The sequence below is a fragment of the Antechinus flavipes genome, chromosome 2, assembly GCF_016432865.1.
Source record: "Antechinus flavipes isolate AdamAnt ecotype Samford, QLD, Australia chromosome 2, AdamAnt_v2, whole genome shotgun sequence".
Taxonomy (NCBI): domain Eukaryota; kingdom Metazoa; phylum Chordata; class Mammalia; order Dasyuromorphia; family Dasyuridae; genus Antechinus; species Antechinus flavipes.
The window spans coordinates 613,942,010-613,966,526 of record NC_067399.1 but is presented as its reverse complement, the minus strand read 5'-3'; the positions used below and the strand labels follow the sequence as shown (position 1 = coordinate 613,966,526).

At 38.8% G+C, this 24,517-nt stretch overlaps 1 protein-coding gene across 1 annotated transcript in view; it reads left to right on the top strand.

Moving 5' to 3' along the window:
* ARHGAP19 (Rho GTPase activating protein 19) overlaps nucleotides 1-24,517 on the top strand; it is a 43,672-nt gene that overhangs the window by 1,499 nt on the left and 17,656 nt on the right. Inside the window, exons 2-6 of the mRNA XM_051981776.1 lie at nucleotides 13,225-13,490; nucleotides 16,302-16,382; nucleotides 18,985-19,194; nucleotides 20,525-20,751; nucleotides 23,219-23,305. Coding sequence (XP_051837736.1) covers nucleotides 13,225-13,490; nucleotides 16,302-16,382; nucleotides 18,985-19,194; nucleotides 20,525-20,751; nucleotides 23,219-23,305 — 871 coding nt within the window. The remainder of the gene's footprint in view (nucleotides 1-13,224; nucleotides 13,491-16,301; nucleotides 16,383-18,984; nucleotides 19,195-20,524; nucleotides 20,752-23,218; nucleotides 23,306-24,517) is intronic.

Below are 24,517 nucleotides of genomic sequence, written 5' to 3'. Positions count from 1 at the left end.
GGGTCACGTGACCCGGGGCTGGCTCTGAGCCGCGCCGCTCAGCCCTCCTGGCACATGCCCTGCCCTCTGCGCACGCGTCTGAGTCGAGCCCCCTCCTGCCCCTCGGGCTGCGTCTCCTCGCTCTCCGGGGCTGCGCGTGTCTCCCTGGGTGGACTCTTGCCTCTTTTCCTCCTCCGCTGCCCCCCTTGTCGACTTCATCGGATTCCGTGTGCATATCTGTGCTGAAGCGTCTCACACTCATGTTCATAACGGGACTCAGTCCCCCCCAAAGTCATCCCCTCCCCCTGACTTCCTCCTAATGTCCAGGGGACCGCCGCCCTCGGGCACGCGTCGCGCCTCCCTTGGAGGTCTCCCCTCAGCCGCCAGCGTCCTGCCTCCTCACCCCGCAGGGCGGCCATAGGGGCTCCCTGCACCCGGTCATCTGGAGCGTCCCCAAAGCCGCTCTGGAGAAAATTCTCCGTTTGGCTGTAAAAGTCAAGCCGAGCCAAGATGCATTTATTAGGCTCCAGGCATGTGCAGGACACCGGAGATGCAGTCTGCTTTCTGGCTGCTTGCCCATCCATAAGATGAGCTGGAGGAGAAAATGGCCAGCCTCTCCAGCGTCTCTGCCAAGACGACCCCGAGCAGGGTCACAGCAAATTACCAGCCACATCAGTAAATAAGTGTGCGCACACATACACAGTGAGAGAGAGAGAGAGACACACACACACATGTACAATACACACGTGCACACACAATACATGTAATACACAGTACACAAGCACACATATAGATATACACATATGCACACACCCATATATTGTAAAGCGAACGTGCACAATGCACACATGACAATCCATACGCACACATGTATGGGCACACAGATGCACACACGCACAATACACACATGTACATGCATGCATATAGACACCATAGACACACATGCATAGACATGCACCCATACATACACAGCAATGTGTAGCACACATACACGTGTACAACACATATATACAGGCATATACAACATGCAATATGCATACATGTATGTGGCACACAAAGCACAGAACACACAATGCAATACATGCATACAATGCACAAGCACACAGGACACACATGCAGCACAATGCATACAATGTAACACAACAATGCATGCAAACAACATACACACATACACACATGCAGGTACGTAACAAACACAGGTACACATTACACATGCATCTATGCAACACATGTATACACACGCACAATTTGTGTGCACATGCACATATACATATGCACACACACATATATATTTGCAAACAACTAAAGACTCAAATTATATAGTCACACAACTATGGACTCACCTGTATCTACGTGTGTGATAAATTAATTAGAGGTAATTTTAAAAGGAAGGTACTAACATTAAGGGGGACTGGGAAAGGCTTCATGTAGAAAGTAGAAATTTTGCTGTCACTGGAAGGAAACCAGGACATGAAGGGGACAAGAGGCTTCCAGACCTGGGAGACGGGCATAGAAAGAAATTCAGGAAGTTGGGAGATGGAGTGTCTCATGTGAGCTGATGATAGTGGATCATGATGGAGAAGGCGGAAAAGCTAGGAGGGGGACAGGGTATAAAGAACCTTAAAAGCCAAAGGACTGTATATTTGATCCTGGAGGTAATAAGGAGCCCTTGTAGTTTATTGAGTAGAGAGGTGACATGGTCAGCCCTGTACTTTAGGAATATGGATCCAACAGCTGAGGGGAGGGTGGAGAGACTTGAGAGAGAGCCAATTTGCAGGCCATTGTGATGGTCCAGGAGCTTGGCATTGTCCCAAGGTGACACCATGGTTGGAGAACATGTTATGAAGGTAGAAGAGACAGGACTTGGCAAATCATTGGATATGGAGATGAGGTGCGAGAGGAATAGGCACTTTACAAATATCTCATTGGATTCTCCTAACAACCTTGGCAGGTAGCTGCTATTATTATGCCCATTTAACACTACAGAAAACTGAGGCAGATAGAAGGCAAGTGACTACCCCAGGATTTCTTGGTAAGAGTCTGGGGCTAGATTTGATTTCAGGTTTTCCTGACTCTGGGGCCACTACTCTGTTCACTGGGCTGCCTCGCTGTTTCAGGAGAGGAAAAGAAGTAAGGACTTGATGGAAGTGACCTTCTCCAGGAATTTAGCCATGAAAGGCCAAATTTTTGTTTGTTGTAGAAAAAATTTGGCACAACCACTGTGGAGAATGAGCTAGGTACTGATAAGATTGAAGGCTTTGGTGTTGAATGGCAGGAATTGGCAATGGATTCAGCCAGCAAGTTTCAGGATTTGGGAGTTACTGAGATTGCAGGTAAACATGAAAGAGGTGAAGATTTCTGGTGAATGCTTTGGAGAAGTCTTGGGGGATCAATTAATTAGAGGCTCTTGAGCCTGAGGGCTTCTCAACATCATCTCAGCCTAGGACCATGGATCCCAAGTCTTGTGACTTCCAATATAGCCTTCTTTGAACTCTTCTCTTGCTTCATTGCTGACCACAGTATCAACACTGGATCGAATGGTGAATGAAATGAAAAGTAGCTTCACGTCTCAGTCTTTTCTCAGCTCTCAGACCAAATGGGTTGACAAACCTGTTGTTCTTTGGAAGGGAGGACGCTCCATTGTCCATGTTTGTCTCACCTGGCCTCTAATTACCTTCCTGGCTCAGCTGTAGCACCTTTTCCTTCCAGAGACCTTTTTTTGATTCTTCCAGGTGTTAGTATGCCTTCCTTCATTGTATTGATTTTGTATATATTTCTGCATGCCTTAATTTTGAAAATCCTTTTTATTATGAACTTAAACATCAACAGATATGAACATTTAATAACAGAAAAGAATATACTGTTACAGAATTTGTTACAGAATTTACTTTTCAAAGTGTATATTAAATTTAACAGTACCCAAATTACTTAGCTTGTCCATACCTCTCTTTTGTGCATAGTTAGATGTTTCATTGATCTTCCTTCCTCTCTCCCTTCCTCCCTCCTTTCTACCCTCCTTGACTTCCTTCTTTTTTCCCACCCTCCTTCACTTCTTTCCTTCTTTCCTCCTTCCTTTTGTCCCTCCCTTCTTTTTTCTTCCCTCCCTTTCCTCCTCCCTCTCTCCCTTCTTCTTTTCTTCCCTCCTCTCACCCTTCTTTCTTTTGTTCCTTCCTTTTTTCTTTCTCTCTCTGCCTCTCCTTCCTTTTTTCTCTTATTCTTTCCTTTCCTTTCCTCTTCTCTCCTCTTCTTTCTTTCCCACAAGCCAAAAGCCTTTATGAAAACAAATCAACATACTGGGCTTGATGGAAGATGGAATTGCCTTTCTGAATCTCTAATCCTTCACTTCTTGTCAAGAAAGCATGCTTTAAGCTTACTTTTCTGAAATTATGATTGATTACCTTAAAATTAGCAGAGGTCCCAAATTTTTCAGAATTATTTTGTTTTGCATTATTTTGTTTATGTAAATTGTCCTCCTGGTTCCACTTACTTCAGAATTAGTTCATGCAAGTCTTTATTGTATCTCATATTTTCTTATTTTATTTTTTAAAACATAATAATCTGTTACACGTTTATCCCACAATTGTGTAGAAATCTCCTGATTGATGGGCACCCACTTTATTTCCATTTTTATAGCAGATATTTATCGGTGAACATGTTGTATCCTTCTAATAGAATAAACTCACCGAGGATAGGGTCTAAAGTTTTACTTGTGTATTTTTTTTTTTTAAACACCAGCACCATTTATTGGTATATTATTGAAACTCTAAATGCTTCTTTGAGGTCACAATGAACAGTTCTTTGCAAGTCAGGAGGGATAGGACAGATGATTTTTCATCAAAGATGGGAATTTTAGAGTTTTAAGATCTTCACTAGGATAAGCAAACATAATACATTAAAACCTTTCTTGTAATTATTACAATAGAATATAATTTTCAATGAAATGGATTTGTCCTGAACTTTCTTCAAGGTATTTCTATAGAGTAGAGAAGAAAGAGTTAAGGAGATATCTAGTTATAAAGTCTTCCATGATGTGACATGGTCTAGTGCTGTACTGCACATTGTTTTTACCCCTACCACCTGGATTACGGGATCTCCTCATGATAATGCTTGGTTTGTGAAATAATTAGGAAGATAAAATCCAGTAATTGCTTTTTTGATAGTTATGGTTATACTGACACTTATTTTTTTTAAATACTTGGATGAAATCATGACTGATACCAACAGTTTTTGGAGGCATTGGTTTTTATTTTCATTTCCCACTTAGTTCTTCAGCCTTGTGTACTTTTTGATACCAAGTAATAACATTGAGGGGGATATGTTAGAGCTCTGTCTCTGGTACTTACTGGCTATATGAGCTTCTCTTGGCCTTAGTTTTTTTGCGACAAAATGGGGGTAACAACACTAGCATTACCTATTTACTGGATTGTCTTGAGGAAAGTGTTTTGCAAACTGTTTTGTAACTGTTATCATCTATACTGGTTCCTTTGGTTCACCTTCATTTGATCTCCTTTCTGTACCTATTATATCTGTTTGAGCAGGCCTTCTTTAATCCATAATTTACAATCATATTTTGTTCCAAAAATTTGCTTCTAGGTTATTTATTAAAGGGCAGCTGGGGGCACAGTGGATGGAGCCCTAGCCCTGGTCCTAGAGTCTGAAAGACTCAGTTGAGATCTGGTTTCAGACACTGACTGGCTGTGTAACCCTGGACAAGTCACTGAAGCCCATTTGACTCAGTTTCCTCATCTGTAAAATGAGCTGGAGAAGGAAATGGCAAACCCCTCCAGTATCTCTGCCAAGAAAACCCCAAAAGGGGTCACACAGGATAGTATACAACTGAAAAGTGACCAAACAGCACTAGACTGATTAAAAGATTGAATTAATCCTTCCAATAAATGCTATGTTATAAATGGTGGTTATCTTCTCAATTTAGCTTTAAAAGTTTATTTAATTTATATAGCTGCTAAAATGTTTTCCATTAGAGGAAGGAGTTAAAGAAAAATTGCTTGAATATCCAGAGAAGTGGTGGAAGATGGGGGTGGAGGGTTGGTTGCAGAAGTGCCCCTTCCTTCCTCTATGGAGCCTTCTTGGTCCCCTGCTGCCACCTTCCAATTGCTGAAAAGAAGTGTTGTGGTTTCCCTTACATTTTGTGGTCTCTGGGCCAGACACCTTTAGTTCCTTCAGCTAGTTCTGACTTAAGGTCTTTCCTTGTCAGCCTCTGCTGTGGTCTGTCTAGAACAGGGGAATGGAATCAGGCTTTCTTTCATGGATGTGTGTTGACTCCCAGATTCATTGTTGATTTATTGAGTTCTCTTAAGTATTGCTAGGGCGTTCATGCACGGTACTGCACTGATTCTGCCTGTCCGGAGAACAGAAGTAGAGCAACTGATAGCAATTGCCTTTAGACAGATTTGGGTTTGGTGTGAGGAAGGCTTCTTAACATGTTCTGTATTTTCTGGGGGGGGATTGTGGGCTTCCTCTCACCGTAGCTTTTTAAGATTGGGAGGAGAAACTCTCCACAGATGAGAGAGAGAGAGCATTCCTCTTCAGGTGCTGATTATCCTGGATAGTCTCTAGGACCTTTCCAAATATGAGAAAAAGTGGAGAGTTCCCTGGCATGATCTTCCTGAGAAAGGAACGTTGAGAGTGGCTGGCCTGCTTCTCACCCTGACCACCAGGTGGGGCAAGGCACCCAGAACGACTTGATGAGGCTATAAAATAGTCTGAGTTTTGGTGTTTATATTAGTTTGGTTTGGGGTAAACTACTGTTTGTAACTCGGAAAGTCCCTGCATCTGTGTATACCTAGGAAACAAATTTACTTTCTGATAAGATAGGAAAATTTATATAAACCTATTGACAATTGCTCTTTATTCACCTCCACTGTGGAGCCACCTTCACTGGGTGCCATAATGAATTCAGGGAAGATTTTTTGCTCTCTCTTTGTTATAGAATGCATCTGGGAGATGTTTATCTTACAGTAAGTGGACTCCAGCCAACAATTTTAGATTTAGATTCTGGCAAAGGGTAATGACACATGCAAGCAAATTTGGTTTTATTTCCAAAATGTTTTAGAAAAGCTTTCTTTCTCTAGGATGGGGTGATAAGTCATTAATTGTTCTTGCAGATGTTTTATTTAAACTCTGTCAAACAATAAAGATAAATAATATTAGAATTAGTGGGGTAAACTAGAAATTTTCTGTATCAGTCAAGTACACTGTGAGCTTAGGCCATTCAGCTATTACTTTGGTTGTGTCTTCACTATTATCCTGAGAAATTGAGCACATTTTGGTGATGATTGTTGGGAAAATGCTTCAGTATAGGTCTGTCTAAGGTCCTTGAATCAATGCAACATCAATATTCAGTTAGAAGTTGTTAGCATTACCATATAGGCACTTAAAGAATAGAAAAGTGATGCTCTTTTGGTTCAAGTGTCCTTTCCTAGGTAGTATAGATTTTAGGAATATATGTTCTAGAATGCTCTGGTCCAGGTTTTCATTACCTCCCCCTCTGTTGTTGTAATAGCCTTTAATTGGTCTCCTTTCTTCAAGTCTTTCCTCTCTTTATCCTTCTCATGGTTGCCAAGGTGATTTTACTAAAGCCTAGTCTGTCCATGTCAAACTCCTACGCAATATACTTCAGCCCCTGTTATTTCCAGGCTCAAATAAAAACTTCTCTTTTAGGTAGTTTCAGCTGTATTATATATTACTCCCCTCTCTGTTTCAGCCTAACTGACCTTTGTACTTTTCCTCATTTTTTTCATATACAGTAATTCATCTTCTGTCTCAGTGTTTTGGGATTAGTTGTTCCCCCTGTCTGGAAAGCCCTACTTCTTTGTCTCACTGTTTTGGAATTGCTGATTTCCTTCAGCATTCATTTCAATTGTGCCTTCTGCATGAAGTCCTTTCTAGTCAGCCCAGTTCCCTTCCCTCATTATCTTATATAGCATACATATGGGTGTATATTTGTATTTATGTGTTTTGTCTTTGTCTCCAATGCCTAGGACCATGCTTCTTGAAAAGCTGACGCTTAATAAATGTTTGTTGATTGACTGATTGACAAAATTGTGTGAAAGTCTTATCTATGCAGTGGGAATAGTGATTTGGAAAAAAATTTCAATGCTAAGGAACTATTTATAGGGGATCCTTCTTTTCAATTCAAAAAAGTCTTCTGAGGTTTGGGGGCTATGCTGTGTCATGGGACTTCTTTCCCTGGACTGGACCTCAAATCTCACCTCAGATTTTTTTGGGTTCTTATAGCCCAGGATAAAATACTTTCTTTATTGGCATCCAAAGGAAGTCATATGCTCCTGCTCCGGGGCTGAGTTGGTAAGGGGATGGTAAGCATAAAAACTATTAGGAGTGAGGACTGCTTTGTATCCTAGTTTTTGCTGAACAATTTTAGGAAAGTAAACACTTTATTTTCAAATCCAGTAGTCATTTCCCAGTCCTCATTTTTCCTTTGCCTTTTTTATGTAGTATTTGAGTACACTGAGTTGAGCATGTGACCCTTGTTATAGTTTGACATCGACCACACACTCCTTTAAACTCTTTCCTTTGGTCTCCATGACTCTTTATCTAGGTCCTTTTCCTGCCTCTTTTGACTTCTTCCTTTACTGGCTTTTTGACTCTTCTTCCTGACTTCTGACTATGGATATCTCTCCAAAGCTTAGTTCTTTGGTCTTCTGTTCTTTTCCTTTTATATTTAATCCACTAAGATCTTCAAACATTGTCCTGTGAATAATTCCTAAATCTTATTATCTCTAGCTGGAACCTCTTCTCTATAGACTATTAGAAATGGAAGGGGCCTTAGAGATGACCATTGATCCTTGTCATTTTATAGGTAAGGATTATAGGTAAGGTAAAATTACTTTCCCCAAAGTCATACAGTTAGGTAGAACCAGGATTTAGAGTAAGATGATTGGGGCTGATCTCAGCTCTGCCATAAACTACCTGTAATTTTGGACAACATTTAATAGAACTTTGTGATCTTTGTTATTCTCCCCTATAGAATGAAGAACTAGGCTGAAATCAGGAGTTTTAAATATGGAGTTTGTGCATTTTTTCTTTTTTAGAGATAGTTAAAATTTAGAAGAGAAGTAGCTCATAAGTTTTTCATAGCTATGGGTAAGAGCTATAGCTTTAATTAAACAAAGGAGAAAGGCAATTACAAAAGACAAAAGATAAATTTTATTATAGGAAACTAAAAAAATTTTACACAAACAAAATTAATATACCTAAGATAAGAAGGGAAGTTGTTGCATGGAAAAATATCTTTGTATCATATGTTTTGATAAGAGTTTGGTATATAAGATATATAAACAATGAACAGATATCTATATATATGGATGTCAGTCAATAAACATTAAGTACATACTATATGCCACTCAGGGCTAAGTATTATATTATATTTTTATATCTAGGTTCTCTATAGCTGACTAAGAACCATTCTCCAATAGATAAGTGGTCAAAGAATTTGAAAGATAGTTTTTAAAAGAATCACAAACTATTAAAAACTACATGAAAGAATGCTCCAAATTACTAATAGTAAGAGAAATGAAAATCCAAACAATCCTGAGGTTTACTTCATTCCCTGAAAATTGGGAAAAATTTCAAAAGATAGAAGGAAGGGAAAGAAATGAAGAAATGAAGAAAAAGGAGTGGACATTAGCCACTAGAAAGCAATTTGATACTATGCTCCCAAAGCAGTTAAACTGGACATACCTCTTGGCCCAGTGATCAAGAATGATAATATTGTAAAGACAAACAACTCTGAACACTTAGGCGTTCTGATTCAGCACAATAACCAGCCACAGTTCCAAAGAATTCGATAATGGGAGTAATGGACTTATAGAGTACTGACTGAGGACTACTCCCTCCCCCTAATTCCATCTGTATCGTGTGTATGTATAAAATATATTGATTTTGGATATGACCGTGTGAGGCTTTGTTTTGTTTGACTATACATATTTGTAATGAGGTTTGTTTTCCTTGCTTTCTCTACATGGGAGGGGGAAACTGGGACTGAGAGAATGTGGACCTAAAAAGAAAAAATGGAATGAAACATTTTTTTAAAAGGATGGTTATATTTTAATTTGGACCAACAGATAATTATTCATTGCCTTCTGTGCACAAGGTACTGGTGTTAGGCTAGTAGGCAGAGAGGGAAGTGAAGGCCCCAGGGGAGGCCTTGGTGGACACTTTTGTCTGAGGCCTGGGAGAAGGATGATGATCTGTCAAAGATTACTGTGAGAAGCTGTCACACAGGTAGGATGCTGTTTCCCTCGGGCCCTTTTTTTCCTTTCTCTTTCTCAGCCAGACTTCTACAAAATGTTGTTTATCCTTTTTAACCTCCTTGTTCTCTTCCACTTTCTTTCTTCCTTGTGACATAGTGGAAACTTTCTCCTGCCTGAAGTTGTCAGTGATTTTATATGCAAAATCCCATCGTCCTTTCTCAGTATCGTGCTGCGCTTGATACTATTGATACCTGTCTCCTCCTGGATACTTTGGCCTTTCTGTTTCTGTGACTCTTCCCTTGCTTGGACCTCCTCCTATCTGTCTGATTGCTTCTTCATTTCTCTTTGCTGAGTTTTATCCACTTCCACACTGTGAATATGCTCATGTCCTCTTCTCTCTCATCAGTTTCCGAGGATCCATGATCATCTCTAGCTATTTAATGCCAGGTGTTTAAACTTCAGTTATATGCCCATTAAATTGCAATAGTCACCTAGTGATCTAAGATTTAGGCCTAAGCTACTTGTCAGTTAGCTCTGAAATTTTGTTGATAGCTCTAGTTTTTAATGTGGAGAAATTTTTATCAGGGATAATGATTTCCATTAATCTCTATTTACATGGATCATTGGCAAATGGAGTCAATTTGCCCAGCTTTTCATTTCTGTTTTGTTCCTAGATGCAGACCAATGCTCAGTGTCCCAACAAATGCCGCCTTTCAGGTTCTATAATATGCTCTTGTGTCCTTTAGCATGCTTGGAATTTGTGCAGGCTGTGCTGGGGTAGGGAGAGGAGGCTTTCTTTGTCACTGCAAACAAGGAGCAAGTTCTTCTCCCCGCTCTCTGCTGCACCAATGTCGCGCCAGAAGCTTTCATCACTCATGTAAGAAACTGATTTTCTTTAAAATGCACACTTTCTATTTCTTTTAAAATAAAAATATACTGTAACTGTAAGTTGTTTTTGGTTAAATGTAATTATTTAAAATTTCCATATTAAGTAAGCAATCAGCATTTTGTGTGTGTGTAAAAATATTTCTGGATGCCTGAATGTTTTCTATAATATCTTTACCTTTTTAAAAAGAGTGTCATATTTTCTTTGGGAAGAGATTGATGGGCTTCAGGATATAGTGCAGATATAAATGAAAGTTGGTCCTTTTTCTTTCTGTCTGCTTGCAGTAATTGTTCTTTAATCTGGAAGATCTGGAGTTGGCTGTAATTTTCCTGGCAGTTTTCATTTTGGGATTTATTTGATGTAGTGAGTGGATTCTTTCTATTTTCATTTTGTCCTCTGCTTATAAAAATTTTAGGCAATTTTCATTCATAATTTTTAGTTTTTTGGCTCTAGTTATCAGTTAGTTTGATGAATCTGAGTTTACCATTCCCTATTTCCTGTTTCAATTGCTAAAAAATATTTGGTCTTTCCATTTTATTTTAGTATTTTTTAGTGTCTCATGATGCCATTGATTTCTGTTTAGTACATCCTAATTTTTGAGAAATATTATTTGGATAAGTCTTCACATGTAGTCTACAAACTGTTGATTCTCTCCCTAGTGGTTTCCTCTAGAGTTCATATTTAATTTCCATTTTTTTTCATTTTAGAGGTCTTGTTTAATCTATAATCATTTTAAAACTCAGTTTCTTCCACGAATTCCAGTAGACCTTGTAAAGCTGTTGTTTTAGTAACAAATGTTTTAGTTCATTTTTTTTTTAATGAGGGAAGAGTATTTGAACTGGGGCGAGGCAGCTAATGAGGAGATGGCCAGGGAATAATGTGAGGCGCGTTTGGAGTTAGTCTGGACTGATATACTGAGTTTCTTGAGGTCCTGACAACCTCCCCCACCCCCAACCATTACCCCAATTTCTCAGAACCAGAATTCTGAGTTTTTAGTCCTTTAGGGCAGGCAGCATAGTTTGCTAACTGTGGCCCAAAGATCAGGCTCATCTTGCAGCCTGCTTTTGTGTGACCAATTTTTATATTTTGTACAATAAAATTTTTACTTTGAAACGTCAAAAACATTCTTACCTCTCTTTACTATATAAAACGGGTGGGTGGGTGGATGGCCCACTTAACCTAGAGCAGAATTTTCTAGCCCTCGCTCTGCTGCTGGGGAAGGAGATGATTAAAGATGAGTATGAGGCAGCATTCCCATCCTGCCTACTCACTGGATGAGCTGGAGGAGTGTTCCTTTCAGCTAAGGTTTTGGCATAGACAATTGCTACTGGCGAGTCTGAGAGGTGCCTTACACAACTTGACCAGTGAAGTTTTGGCAGAGTTTACATGTGACTTATCTCCATTGTTTGCTGAAGATTCATTTCCTGAGCCATCATGGGAATTTTTCTAACCCCTTAAGAACTAAGAAGGGACATTGGAGAAAATGCTCATTTTAGTTAGATAAACCTATACCAGGAGGATTTCTCATATCCTATCTACCTCTTAAAGCAGGACTCTGTCTGTCTATCTATCTGCCTTTTTTTTTTTTTTTAATCTTTTTATTTTCAAAACATGTGCATAGTTTTTGGCATTCACCCTTGATAAATCTTGTGTACTAAATTTTTTCTTCCTCCCTTTTCCCCACCTCTTCCCCTAGACAGCAAGTAATACAATATATGTTAAACGTGTAATTCTTTTATCATTTGCTCTATTAGATCAAAAAGGAAAAAATAATGAGAAAGAAAATAAAATGCAAGTAAATAACAACAACAAAAAGAGTGAAAATGCTACGTTGGGATTCACATTCAGTCCCTATTTCTCTCTCTGGGTGTAGATGACTCTCTTCATCCCAAGTTTATTGGAACTGGCCTGCATCATCTCATTGTTGAAGAGAGCCACGTCCATCAGAATTGATCATTGTATAGTCTTGTTGTTGCCGTGTACAATGATCTCCTGGTTCTGCTCATTTCATGTAAATCTCTCCAGGCCTCTCTGAAATCAAACTTCTGGTCATTTCTTACAGAACAATAATATTCCGTAACCTTCATATACCACAATTTACCCAGCCATTCTCCAATTGATGGGCATCCACTCAGTCTCTAATTTCTGACCACTACAAACAGGGCTGCCACAAACATTTTGGCACATACAGGTCCCTTTCCCTTCTTTAGTATTTCTTTGGGACATAAGCCCAATAGTAACACTGCTGGATTAAAGGGTATACACAGTTTGATAGCACTTTGGGCACATTTCCATATTTTTCTCCAGAATGGCTGAATCTTTTTACAACTCCACCAACAATGTATCAGTGTCCCAGTTTTCCCACATCCCCTCCAACATTCTTCATTATCTTTCCCTGTCAGCCATCTTAGCTTTGCTCTGGGATTGTCCTCAGTCAAGAAGCTGCCTCCCTATGCTGGTGTGTCCTATCCAGACTTAGGTTTCTTCTGCCTGAATCGTAGGCCTGCTAGAGATTAATACTCCTGAAACCAAGCTTTATGAGTTGCCTTTTCTCTTCTACTTCATTATACTGAGTGTCCGTCTCAGTGATAGGCAAGATTGTTTTATTTCCCCTCCCTTCTTCTTCTATCCATGAATAAGGTATTAAAAAAAATTGGGGGCAGCGAGGTGGTGCAGTGGATAGAGGACCAGCCTTGAAGTCAGGAGGAGCTGAGTTCAAATGTGACCTGAGACACTTAACACTCCCTAGCTGTGTGACCCTGGGCAAGTCACTTAATCCCAATTGCTTCAGAAGAAAAAAAAAAAAAAAAAAAAAAGGTTTGGGTTTTAAAAATAGACAAATTTGGTGAAAACTAATGCTAATTTCAGTACTTTTTCTGTGCTTGCACCTACAAGCCTGAAAGGATCTATCTGTGCCATTTGCTTGATTTGGAAAATGAGAAAAATTGTGGAATTTCAGAGTTGGAAGGGACTCCAGAAGTCATTGATTATAGCACACACCTGAAAGAGAATCTTTTTCCTATCCTGCATCTGTTCAGCTGCCTCTGTTGACTGTTTGGGTTTAAATCAGGCCTCAGACACTTAACTAGCTGTGTGACAGAAATAAATGCTCTTTTCTTTTTTCAGTGACGCCATCTGTAATTTTGTCATCTGCAATGACGCTTCTCTGCGAGGACAGCCGATCATCTTTAACCCCGACTTCTTCGTGGAGAAGCTCCGACATGAAAAACCTGATGTTTTCACCGAGCTCGTGGTCAGCAATATCACCAGACTCATTGACCTGCCGGGCACTGAATTGGCCCAGCTGATGGGGGAGGTGGACTTGAAGTTGCCCAGCGGGGCTGGCACAGCGTCAGGCTTCTTCAGATCGCTCATGTCTCTCAAGCGCAAAGGTGGGAAAGGGATTTCTGAAGGACGGGCAGCGTTCCCCCGAACCTCCCCACCCCTGGTGATTCCCTGGTTAATTTTAGGTTGAGGAGATGTGCAATCCCAAGTGAGGAGTACGAGTCTATTCATGGGATTTTGTGTAGGCTTTAAAGAATAAAAATCACAATGGGGAGTGGTGAGAGCCAATCTAAGAGTAAGAAGATCCAAGTTCAAATCCGTCTTCTGACCCATTCTGGCTGGTTGGAGTTAGAAGGAGTCGCCACACTGGGAGTGCCTAACACCATTGAAATCCCCCTGAAAATTATAATATCATCTTAACATTATAAATATAATCATAAAACTGAAGTATTTGTAATATACCTGAAACAAAAATTTTCCTAAGAGTCTTGAAAGTATGGTAAAGTGCAAAGTCACTTAGCATTTATTAAATGCCTGTTATAGGCTGGGTACTGTTCTGAGTGTTGGGATACAAAGAAAAGCAAATGACCATTCTAGCTTGCAGGAAGCTGACAGTCCGATGGGGAAGACATCATGAGATTACTGACAAATGTGTGCATAGGGGCATTGGGACTGGCCTCGGAAGATGAGAGGACTGGGAAAGGCTGCTTGCAGGGAAACTTGAGGAAAGCCAGGGAAGTGGAGGGCTGGAGATAGTAAATCAGGTACTTGGGGGGAGTAAGGTGTTAGAAAGTTGGAGAGAAAGAAGGAGAGGAAGGGCTTTAAAAGCCACACCAAATGATATTTGTGATCCTGGAATTAGGAGGGAACCATTGGAGTTTATGGAATTGGGGTGTGTATATGCGTGTGCATGTGTGTGTGAGGCATGTAAGTACATGTATGTGTGGTGTGTACATGTGTCTGTGTATGTGCATGAGTGTGTGCATACACGTGGGTGAGTACGCATGTGTGTGTATACATGTGTCTGTGTGTGTGCATGCATATGTGCGTGTGTGTGTGGTTTCTCATGGTTTTCCTCTCTAGTTATGATTATTCAACCTAACAAACATGGAACCATGTTTAAAATGGTGGACATGTAGAACTTACAATAGATTGCTTGTTGTCCTGGAGAGAGGGGAGCAAAGGGAGAAAGAGAGAAAAAAATTAGAACTCAAAATTTTACAAAATTGAATGTTGAAAACTATCTTTACATGTAATTGGAAAAAGTAAAATACTATTAAGCTGAGGGAAAAAAAGAAATCCCCATATGTCTCCCCCAAAATGCCTTTGTCTTTTGGAATCTCAGTCTCTGCATCTGTGAAATGAGGGGTTGAACTAGGGAACCTCAAAGGTCTCTTTCACCTCTAAGTCAATGAGGCTTTGGAAGTAAGTCAGGAAGTGGTCCCTCTTCTTTATGTTGCATTACTACTGAAATCCAATTCTGCTTATTTGAAAAACGGAACCAAACTATACATTGAGAAGACATGGATAGAATGAAGAAAACAGAAAATTTGCTCTTCGAGGGCTGTAGTACTCAAACGTTCTCATTCCTTGGACTACTTGACTAGCTCGATAATACATGAATGTCTTACCTGTTTGTTAGTCTGTGACTCAAAACATTTCTTTCAAAGGAATAAATGAATTACTGTTTTTGATAAGGTATTAATGAGATCATGTCTGATTTTTGTTAAACAATCATTTGTATGAGAATGTATCAACATTTTAAAATCATAACCATTATATAATGAAATTAGTTCAAAAGAATAACTCATTCTTTTTTTTTTTAATAGCTTTTTATATACAAAACATATGCATGGGTAATTTTTTTTAACATTTACCCTTGTAAAACCTTCTGTTCCAACTTTTCCCTTCCTCCCCGCTCCCCCCCCCACCTCTCCCAGATGGCAGGTAGACCAATATATGTTAAATATATTAAAGTATATGTTAAATACAACATATATATGTGTATGTATGTATACACATATTTATATGGTTATCTTGCTGCACAAGAAGAATTGGATCTGGAAAGAAGATAAAAAAACCTGAAAAAGAAAATAAAAATGCAAGTAAACAATAACAGAAAGAGTGGAAATACAATGTTGTGGTCCATCCTCATTTCCCATAGTTCTCTTTTTGGGTGTAGTTGATTCTCTTCATCACTGAACAATTGGAACTGATTTGGATCCTCTCATTGTTGAAGAGGGCCACGTCCATCAGAATTAATCATCATATAGTATTGTTGTTGAAGTGTGTAATGATCTCTTGGTTCTGCTCATTTTCCTCAGCATCATTTCATGTAAGTCTCTCCAGGCCTTTCTGAACTCGTCCTGCTGGTCATTCCTTACAGAACAATAATATTCCATAACATTCATATACCATAATTCAGCCATTCTCCAATTGATGGGCAGCCATTCAATTTACAGTTTCTTGCCACTACAAAAAGGGCTGCCACAAACATTTTGGCACATGTGGGTAACTAGTTGTTCTTAACACTTTGGGAGCTGTTGACTTGATGTTCTGTTTTACTTATGAAGTATCTTCCTGTATGTGACATAATGCCAGATATTCTACAGAATTAAACAGAAAGATTTTATTTATTTTTTTACCTCAAGCAGCCTGTGATCTAATACTAAACACTGGAGAGAGAGAATAAATTAGAAACTCCTTCATATTACCTATGGCATTGCTTAGTGTTATTTAGTACAGTGCATTAACCTTCAGTCAGCTTCTAAATTAATTTATTGACCCTGTGAAGTGATTTTGTAGATCAGTAAAATATATAACTATTCTGTTTGTTTAGAATGCTCTAAGGCTTTAAATAAGATGATAGTATACTGTATATGCAAACTTGTTCACTGCCTTGCTTTATGGTTTTCTAGAAAAAGGAGTTGTATTTGGATCACCATTGACAGAAGAAGGCATTGCTCAAATTTGTCAACTGATTGAATATCTACACAAAAGTAAGTTTATTGTCATTTTTGCTGTCCTTTTCATTATTAGAATGTGTAATTTTTTTGCTGACAGTGGAGCTAGCCCCATGGCAAAAAAGTGTGCCATACATAATTTGGGTTCCAAGTTCTGTGATGTGCTTGTATGTTTAATAACTTTGTATATGAAAAAAAGTTACATCATATGTCAAGTTTCATTTTCCTGTTACCTTGAAAAGGATTCTTGCTAAAAAAAAAATGGCTCTGATGTATCATAAAAATCATATATATATAATAGAACATTATACTTTATGCATATTCTGTATGATCTAATTCCCCCACATAATCCCTTTAAAAGAAATTAGTCAAATTGATTCTCAGAATTCCAGAAAAAGCCGTTTTAGAATCAGAGAGATCTATATTTCAGTTTTAGCTCTATTACTGATTACTGAAGGAATGCAGAAAATGGCTAGGTGATCACAGAAGATGTCACTGACCTTGGAGCCCTTTTCTCCAAACTAATCCAGATGATCTTCTTCAGTCTCTTCTCATTTCTAACATGCGGTGATGAAAGTAGATCACATAGGTAATTTGTCTTTGTGGAGAGTAGAACTTTTTTTCAAATTTATATTAAAGTCAGTCAATAACAATTGATGTTTATAGTATACAGTGGTGAGAGGTGTATTTATGTTGATGGATACCATATCTACATTTTAAGGAGAACTTAAACATTACTGGAAACAGTATAAATTACACCTGCGTAAAACAAGCATGGGAACTATATGAACATAAACATAAAACACTTTTTACACAAATACTCAGATTTAAATAATTGAAGTAATATCTGTTGTTTGTGAGTAGATAAAATCACTATTTGAAAAATGATAATTTAACCTATTTATTTGGTGCCATTCCAATTAAATTACTAAAAATTATCTTACTGACTTAGAAAAATAATAATAATAAAGTTCATTTGGGAGAACAAAACTTCAAAGACACCAGGAGAAAAATATGTAAAAGAAGCAGATTCAGCAGAATCAGACCTTAAACTATATTATAAGATGAAAGCATTGTAGTGTAAAATTAGTAATTTTTATTATTTTAAATGAAAATTTTCTTGTATAAACTTGTGTAGCCAAGAGTAGAAGGAATGCAGAAAATGGGGAAAAATTTTCATAAGACAATTTCTCATAAATGATATGATAGGTTAGGAATACTGCTGTGTAGGAAATGATGAGCTGGTTGATTTAGAAAAACATGGGAAGACTTAAGACTTATGAAGAAAGTTGCTCTTCACCTTTGGAGAAACACATTACAAGTTGAAATAAGCAAAGTATGTCCTTACACATATGTATATTAGTGTGTGTGTTTTTATATATATTTCCATGCTTAATTGGAGCTTGCTTTGGAGTGGGAAATGGGGACGTGTGGATGGGTGCTAGATCCCCTTTCCCAAATTAACTAATCAGAAACATCTACAGGTAGAAAACAAAAGTAGTCCCTGCAGGGAGAGGCCCAGACATACACCTGGGAGCCATCCCAGCTCCCACCATGTGTTCATGAACCTGGCCAGTTTCTGGCGTGTCCAAGATTTAAAAAGCAGAAGACCTGAGCCTTTTCATTGGATAGACTAACAGGACGTAACCATCCTTGACTAATGTCACTTCCTGTGGGTCTGACCTTTAGAGACTCCCTGCAACCCAGAGTGCTAGAGTGGGAATAGGGATCATGTGCCTTCCTGAAACCCATTTTCCTGCTCTGGGGGTAGGGATCATGTGACTTAGGCTTAGTCTCATAAGCTGAGAAAACTTCATCCTATCAGTCCCATTCAGGGAGATGGAGGGGAAATAAAGTAAAAAACGCACAGTAGAGAACAAAGAAAAGCTGGGCAGCTTTAAAACCAATGTGTAGTATTTATTATGTAGGTTTTCTTGAAATGGAAATTTATTGTTTTATATTGAATCTTCTATATTCTGCTGTGTATGTGGCAGTGTTTACTTTTTTCTTTTCTTGTTTTGTACTTTAAGTTTAAAATAAATTTAAAAGTTAAAAAAAATTAAAAAGCAAGCAAAATGTTGTGCTTTTAGTACTTCTAAAAAAAATAAAGAATATTTCCCTGCTTGGTTCCCAACTATTCTGGAAACCTGTCTCGTTGCTGTAAGGATCAAAAGCTTTGGAAACATGTAAAGCACTGTTAAACTCTAGTTAAAAGTGTTATTATCAAGGGGCTCCTCTCTAACCAGGTTGGTCCTGTCTAGATGGATTAGTAAGATCATTCTGAGGCTCTTCAGATGGAGGAAAACTCTTTCTCATCCTAGGTTAAACTAGAGCTTTCCTTTTTCCAGAATCACTTAAAATTCATCTGATGATAGAGCCTAAAAACCATCTAGAACCACTCTGGTGAGAGCCAGGGACTTGTCTAGGAGGCTCCCAGGGTTTAAGGTGATACTGGCTGGAAATAATTATATGCATAGAAGTTCCTTTGTTATTATTGATAATGATTATTATCATTACCACCATAAAGGCCAGGGAAAAGCTCAAGAGCTAAGAAAATGGTGCATATTAGCATCCTCGTTTTCTCTCTTTCTCTTTTGGCCTTTTTTGCTCTTCCACTGGTTTCTTCAATCCTGAGAAGATTTGCGAGTAGAAGGTTTATTTAGAGTTCCAGGAAACAGTGTCCGACAGCAAATTCTAAGGGATGCCCTTAACAATGGTGCTGACATTGACTTGGAGTCCGGGGAGTTTCACTCCAATGACGTAGCCTCTCTGCTGAAGATGTTTCTGGGAGAGTTACCGGAACCCCTTCTGACCCACAGGCATTTCCATGCACACCTAAAAATTGCAGGTAAGTCAAAGTACTAAGGAGATGCAAAAAGCACCTTTTAAACTCAGTCAGTCCTCTTAAAGCTTGCGTTATTTTAAACCATATTACATTGCCACTGGTCTTAATGTCATTAGACACTTCCATTCACATTCAAGGGATGGTCCAATGTTGGCCTTCATTTTCAATATGTAGTAAAGAGTACAGCAGTTTTTAACCTTCTTTTATATCTTATACATGAACTGACCCAGCCTTCCTGGCTTGGGAAGTTGGATCTGAAACCAATGAGTAGAAGATAGTGAAGAGCCAGAAAAGTGTAAGGAAAATAGGAGCTGCTCTTTTTTTTTTTTTTTTTTTTTTTTTTTTGGGAGGGGGGTGCCCTTTTTTGGATTTATTTATGCCCTGGGGAATAAATCCATACTGCATGACTTCATACAGTGATGTCAGGTCAGAGGGACGGATGAATATGATATTTTTCTGCTATCTGGAAATGCACTTTTTTTTAAAAATTTTTATTTTTTATTTAATGATTACTTTATATTGACAACATTATTCCTTGCACTCGTTTCTTTTCCGATTTTTTTCCCCCTCCCTCCCTCCACCCCTCCCCTAGATGGCAAGCAGTCCTTTATATGTTGGATATGTTGCAGTATATCCTAGATACAATATATGTTTGCAGAACCGAACAGTTCTCTTGTTGCATAGGGAGAATTGGATTCAGAAGGTATAAATAACCGGGGAAGAAAAACAAAAATGCAGATAGTTCACATTCGTTTCCCAGTGTTCTTTCTTTGGGTGTAGCTGCTTATGTCCGTCATTTATCAATTGAAACTTAGTTAGGTCTCTTTGTCAAAGAAATCTACTTCCATCAAAATATGTCCTCATACAATATCGTTGTCGAAGTGTATAATGATCTCCTGGTTCTGCTCATTTCACTTAGCATCAGTTCATGTAAGTCTCTCCAGTCCTCTCTGTATTCATCCTGCTGGTCATTTCTTACAGAACAATAATATGGAAATGCACTTTTGTTTTTATTTTCATTGCCATGTAATAGGAGAAAAAGGACTTTATGAAAATAAATCATATTGAGTTGTAAAATATAAGAATCTTTGCCTTAAAATGTCCATATCCCTTTCAAGAAACAAGCAACTTGACATTAAAAGTACGTGTAGACACCCAAATCAATAAAGGGACATATGAGTTTTTTTCATGCCTTATGATTAAGATGAAATGGTGACCTTGTTTATTTATTGTATTTTACTGCACACTTTGAATTTTGCTTGTGAATCTGATCTGTGGAGTGACTGATTTTTTTTTCCCCTCCTTTCTGAACTACTTTTCTTTGGCTTCCAAGATCTCATGCAATTTGATGATAAAGGAAACAAGACCAGCATCCCAGATAAAGAACGTCAGATTGAAGCCCTGCAGCTGCTCTTCCTAATTCTCCCACCGCCCAATCGTAATTTGCTAAAGCTGCTGCTTGACCTCCTGTACCAGACAGCAAAGAAACAAGACAAGAACAAGATGTCTGCCCACAACCTTGCCCTGATGTTTGCCCCTCACATCCTGTGGCCAAAAAATGTAAGTGTCCAGAAAGCCTTGACATTGTGAGGCCAGGCAGGGGGTCTCTTTGAGTTTGGACTAGTCCATTATCTCAGTACTTTTTACCCTCTCTTCAAGGCTACAGTCTCACCGTCCCACTAGGATGGGACACTGCCATGTTTTCTATCCACCCATCTGGAAGAGTGCTGGATGATGGAAAGGGCACTGGACCTCCAGGGACCTGCCCTTAGCCCAAGGCTCTGTCATGGACCATGGGACCAATGTTGGCCAAAATATTCCCCGCTCTGTGAGAGAGGGATGTGAGCTCTTGTGTTGTCTGGCTAGAAGAGTCATCTAAAAATTGATGGGAGATGCTTAAGGAAATTGATAAAGAACTACAAAAACTGAGCATCTCAGGGAAAAAACAGTGTTTGCACAGTCAGATTCAGGTTTCTGAAATAGTATCTCATTTGTTATTTCATTTGCATTAGATTTTATGTCCCCATTTTTGGGGGAGAGGTGATGCAGCTAGGGGGTGTTGTAGTGCACATAGCCCAGGGCCTGCAGTCAGGAAGACTCATTTTCCTCAGTTCAAATTTGGCCTCAGACATGTAATGGCTATGCGACATCCTGGATAAGTCATTTAAACACTTTGCCTGAGTTTCCTCATCTGTAAAATGAGCTGGCGAAGAAAAAGATACTCCAGTATCTTTATCAAGTAAACTCCAAATGGGATCACAAAGAGTAGAACATGATTGAAAACAACTGAACAACAAACTTCATTTTTTTATTAATTTTTTTTTGTTTTTAATTTTTTATTTCAAATTTAACCATCAACAAAACATCCTGATAAGTAAATGAAGTAAAAATTATACATAAAACAATCAATTTAAAATCATTGATAAAATTATTTTAAAAAAATCAGCTAGAACAAAGTAATAGTAGATATATGCCTTTTTGGTTCTTCTCTTTCTGATTTTTTTTTTCTCTGTATTTTTGCCCTGGGTTTTGTTATTATCTCTGTTACATCCTTGTTATCATCATCATCTACTTAGTTATTGTAAATAATGTGCTTCTGTTTTCTTCATTCTGCACCATTCTGGGTCTTGTATTTCTTCCCTTTTTTGTATTCATGTTTGTTATTTCTTAAGGTGTAATAATATTGTATTCCATTTATATTAGTTTGTTTACACCCCTCAATCATTGCACATTTGGATTGTTTCTATATTTTTGCTATAAAAAAAAGCTTCTCTGAGTAATTTTATACAGAGAATTATTTTTTTCCTATTTCAGTAAGACCATTATGATGTCCTAGTTGCAGGAATCATTAAGTCAAGGGGTGTGAACAATTTCATAGCTTTTATTATTCACTGTCATACTTTTTCCAAAAAAAATTGCATTATTTCACGCCTCTGCTGGCAGTGTAATGATTTGTTTCTTCACAGTTCCTACTAACATTGAATTTTATGTTTTTTAACTTTATCACAAGTTGTACTTCAGAACTCTTCATTTATATTTCTCAGATTATTAGAGAGTAAAAAAATTTCAGGTGGTTGATGTATAATATTTTGTGTAACATAATGAAGTATATATGGTGTTTGGGAGGTAAGAGACAGGTATGTTGAGGAAGAGGAGATATATCATGTGGTCTCCAATTGTGCCCTACTCAAAGATTTTTGGAGGCACTTCCCCAAGACTGTGAAAAGGAAAGAATAGATGGATCGTGGCCAACAAGAGGTTAGAACCTTGTTAAAAGGAAAGGGCCAGCAGAGGAAGCTGAGTTCTGTGATCTTGGACAGAAAAGAAAAAGGGCAAAGATGAGTTGTTGTATTTGTAGGAAACTAAAAATGTTATTTTGCCCCTAGGTAAAAATATCTTAGTGTCTTTCTATCTTTAGAGGAATCTCAGTTTCTGAAGGTAATAATATCTAGCATTTCTATAGTACTTACTGTGTGCCAGAAACTGTGCTAAAGCATTTCATTATCTTGTTTGATTCTCACAACAACCCTTGGAGGTATTATTATTATTATTTCCTCCCTTTACAGGTGAGGAAACTGACACAAACAGAGATTAACTGACTTGCTAGACTTGTACAACTAGTAAGCTGAATTTGAACTCAGACTCTGCTGTGTGCACTGTGCTAAACTGGTAGAGATTGCCTCCTTCTTACCTAAGTCTTAACTTACTTCCTTTCTGGCAGTTTTGTTTCCTTTCTTGCTCCTTGAACAGAATGAAAAACTGAAGAATTAATTTCATGTGGATTCTTAGTAATTCTAGAGGTCAAGGGCACTTGATTCCTTCTGGATACTTCATCTCCTATGAAAACTTCTAAACAAGCATTTTATTTTCTGGAAGGAAGGACTCTTTCAACATGCTAGATATGTCTTAATAGTTATGGCGAATACCATGATTTTGGAGAAAAAAGTTAATTTGTAAATAAATGAGGCTTTTCTCTCTCTTTTATCAAGTGGCTTATTACTTTGCATTTATTTTCTTCTTTGAACAGGTCACTGCAAATGACCTTCAGGAGAATATCACAAAGCTGAATAATGGGATGACTTTTATGATTAAACACTCTCAGAAACTTTTTAAGGTAGGTGTTATACCATCATGGAGGCAGCTGTAACATTAGTGCCAGTAGGGAGGGATTTAGCTAGATGGGAGTGGAGCTGAAACTTAGCATAAGTTTGGTGGGCTATAGTTTATATCCATAAGCATCAACCCAGTTGGGAATAAAATGGAGGTGCCATTTGGCCATACAGGCAGCAGTAAAAGAGTCCATTGAGATTAGTCAGATGGATCAAAGACTTGGAAGCAAAGAGCGAGGAGTCCTGTCAAAAGTCTGGTCATGTCTGATGACACAAGGTCTGGCCCTTGGCAAGGCTGGCGGACACAGGGCGCCAGCAGAGGCCTGGTGCTTGCCCTGCCAGGGGCTTCCTCATCTGCTGTGACCACGGGCCTGAGTCTGCAGTCCGAGGCCGCAGGAACAGCGACCAGGGTGGAGGAGAAAGGGGCTGCTAACACCTAACAGGCCCGTCTCCCGCTGGTTCCCCTTGCTGTCGCTCCTCTTGCCAACAGAACTTTCTCTGCTTCTGACTGTAGCCAAATGCAGTTAGCTTCAGAGCTCAGCCAATTAACTCCTGGGGTGGGGGTGGGGGGGGTGGAGTCAGCACACAAGTTGCACTCACCTGCCATTGAGGCCTCTTGGGGTCCAAGTGATCCAGACTGAGACAGTGGAGTCGTTTCCTTTCATTCCCCTCCATTAACAAGCACTCAGTAAGTGGCTGCTCTGTGAATTGAGGCCCTTAGGGAGCCTACATTTGATCTGGAAGATCACTATTGACTCTACTTTTAGGGTTTCTAGGTTGGGGTTGGCATGGAGGTGGAGAGGAAGTTCCCTGAGGGAAGGGGCGAGAATTACTCTCGGTTTTGTGTCCCCATAAATGCTTGTTGGCCAATTGGTGTTCCCTTGGGTTCTCTCCTGGCCTTGGTCCCTAAGTTCTTAGTCATTTTCCTAAGCTGCCTTGAGAAACTGTGGATTTTATTGCTTCCAGCTCTGTCCTTTGTCCCCTCTCCTGTCATTGTTCTTGAGGCTTTTTTGGTGTTCTTTTCTTCTGTTTCAGAACAGTGTAATTTTTAGAGTTAGAAAAGGCACTTTAGATCTCAATTGATTTAGAGATATCAAACAAAACCAGTGAGTGCAGCCTGAACTGGAATAAAATGTTAATGGGTCATATTTAACAAAATAAATAAAATACAGTGCCATGTAGATAATGTAAATTTGTGGTTTTTTGAGTCAGTATAG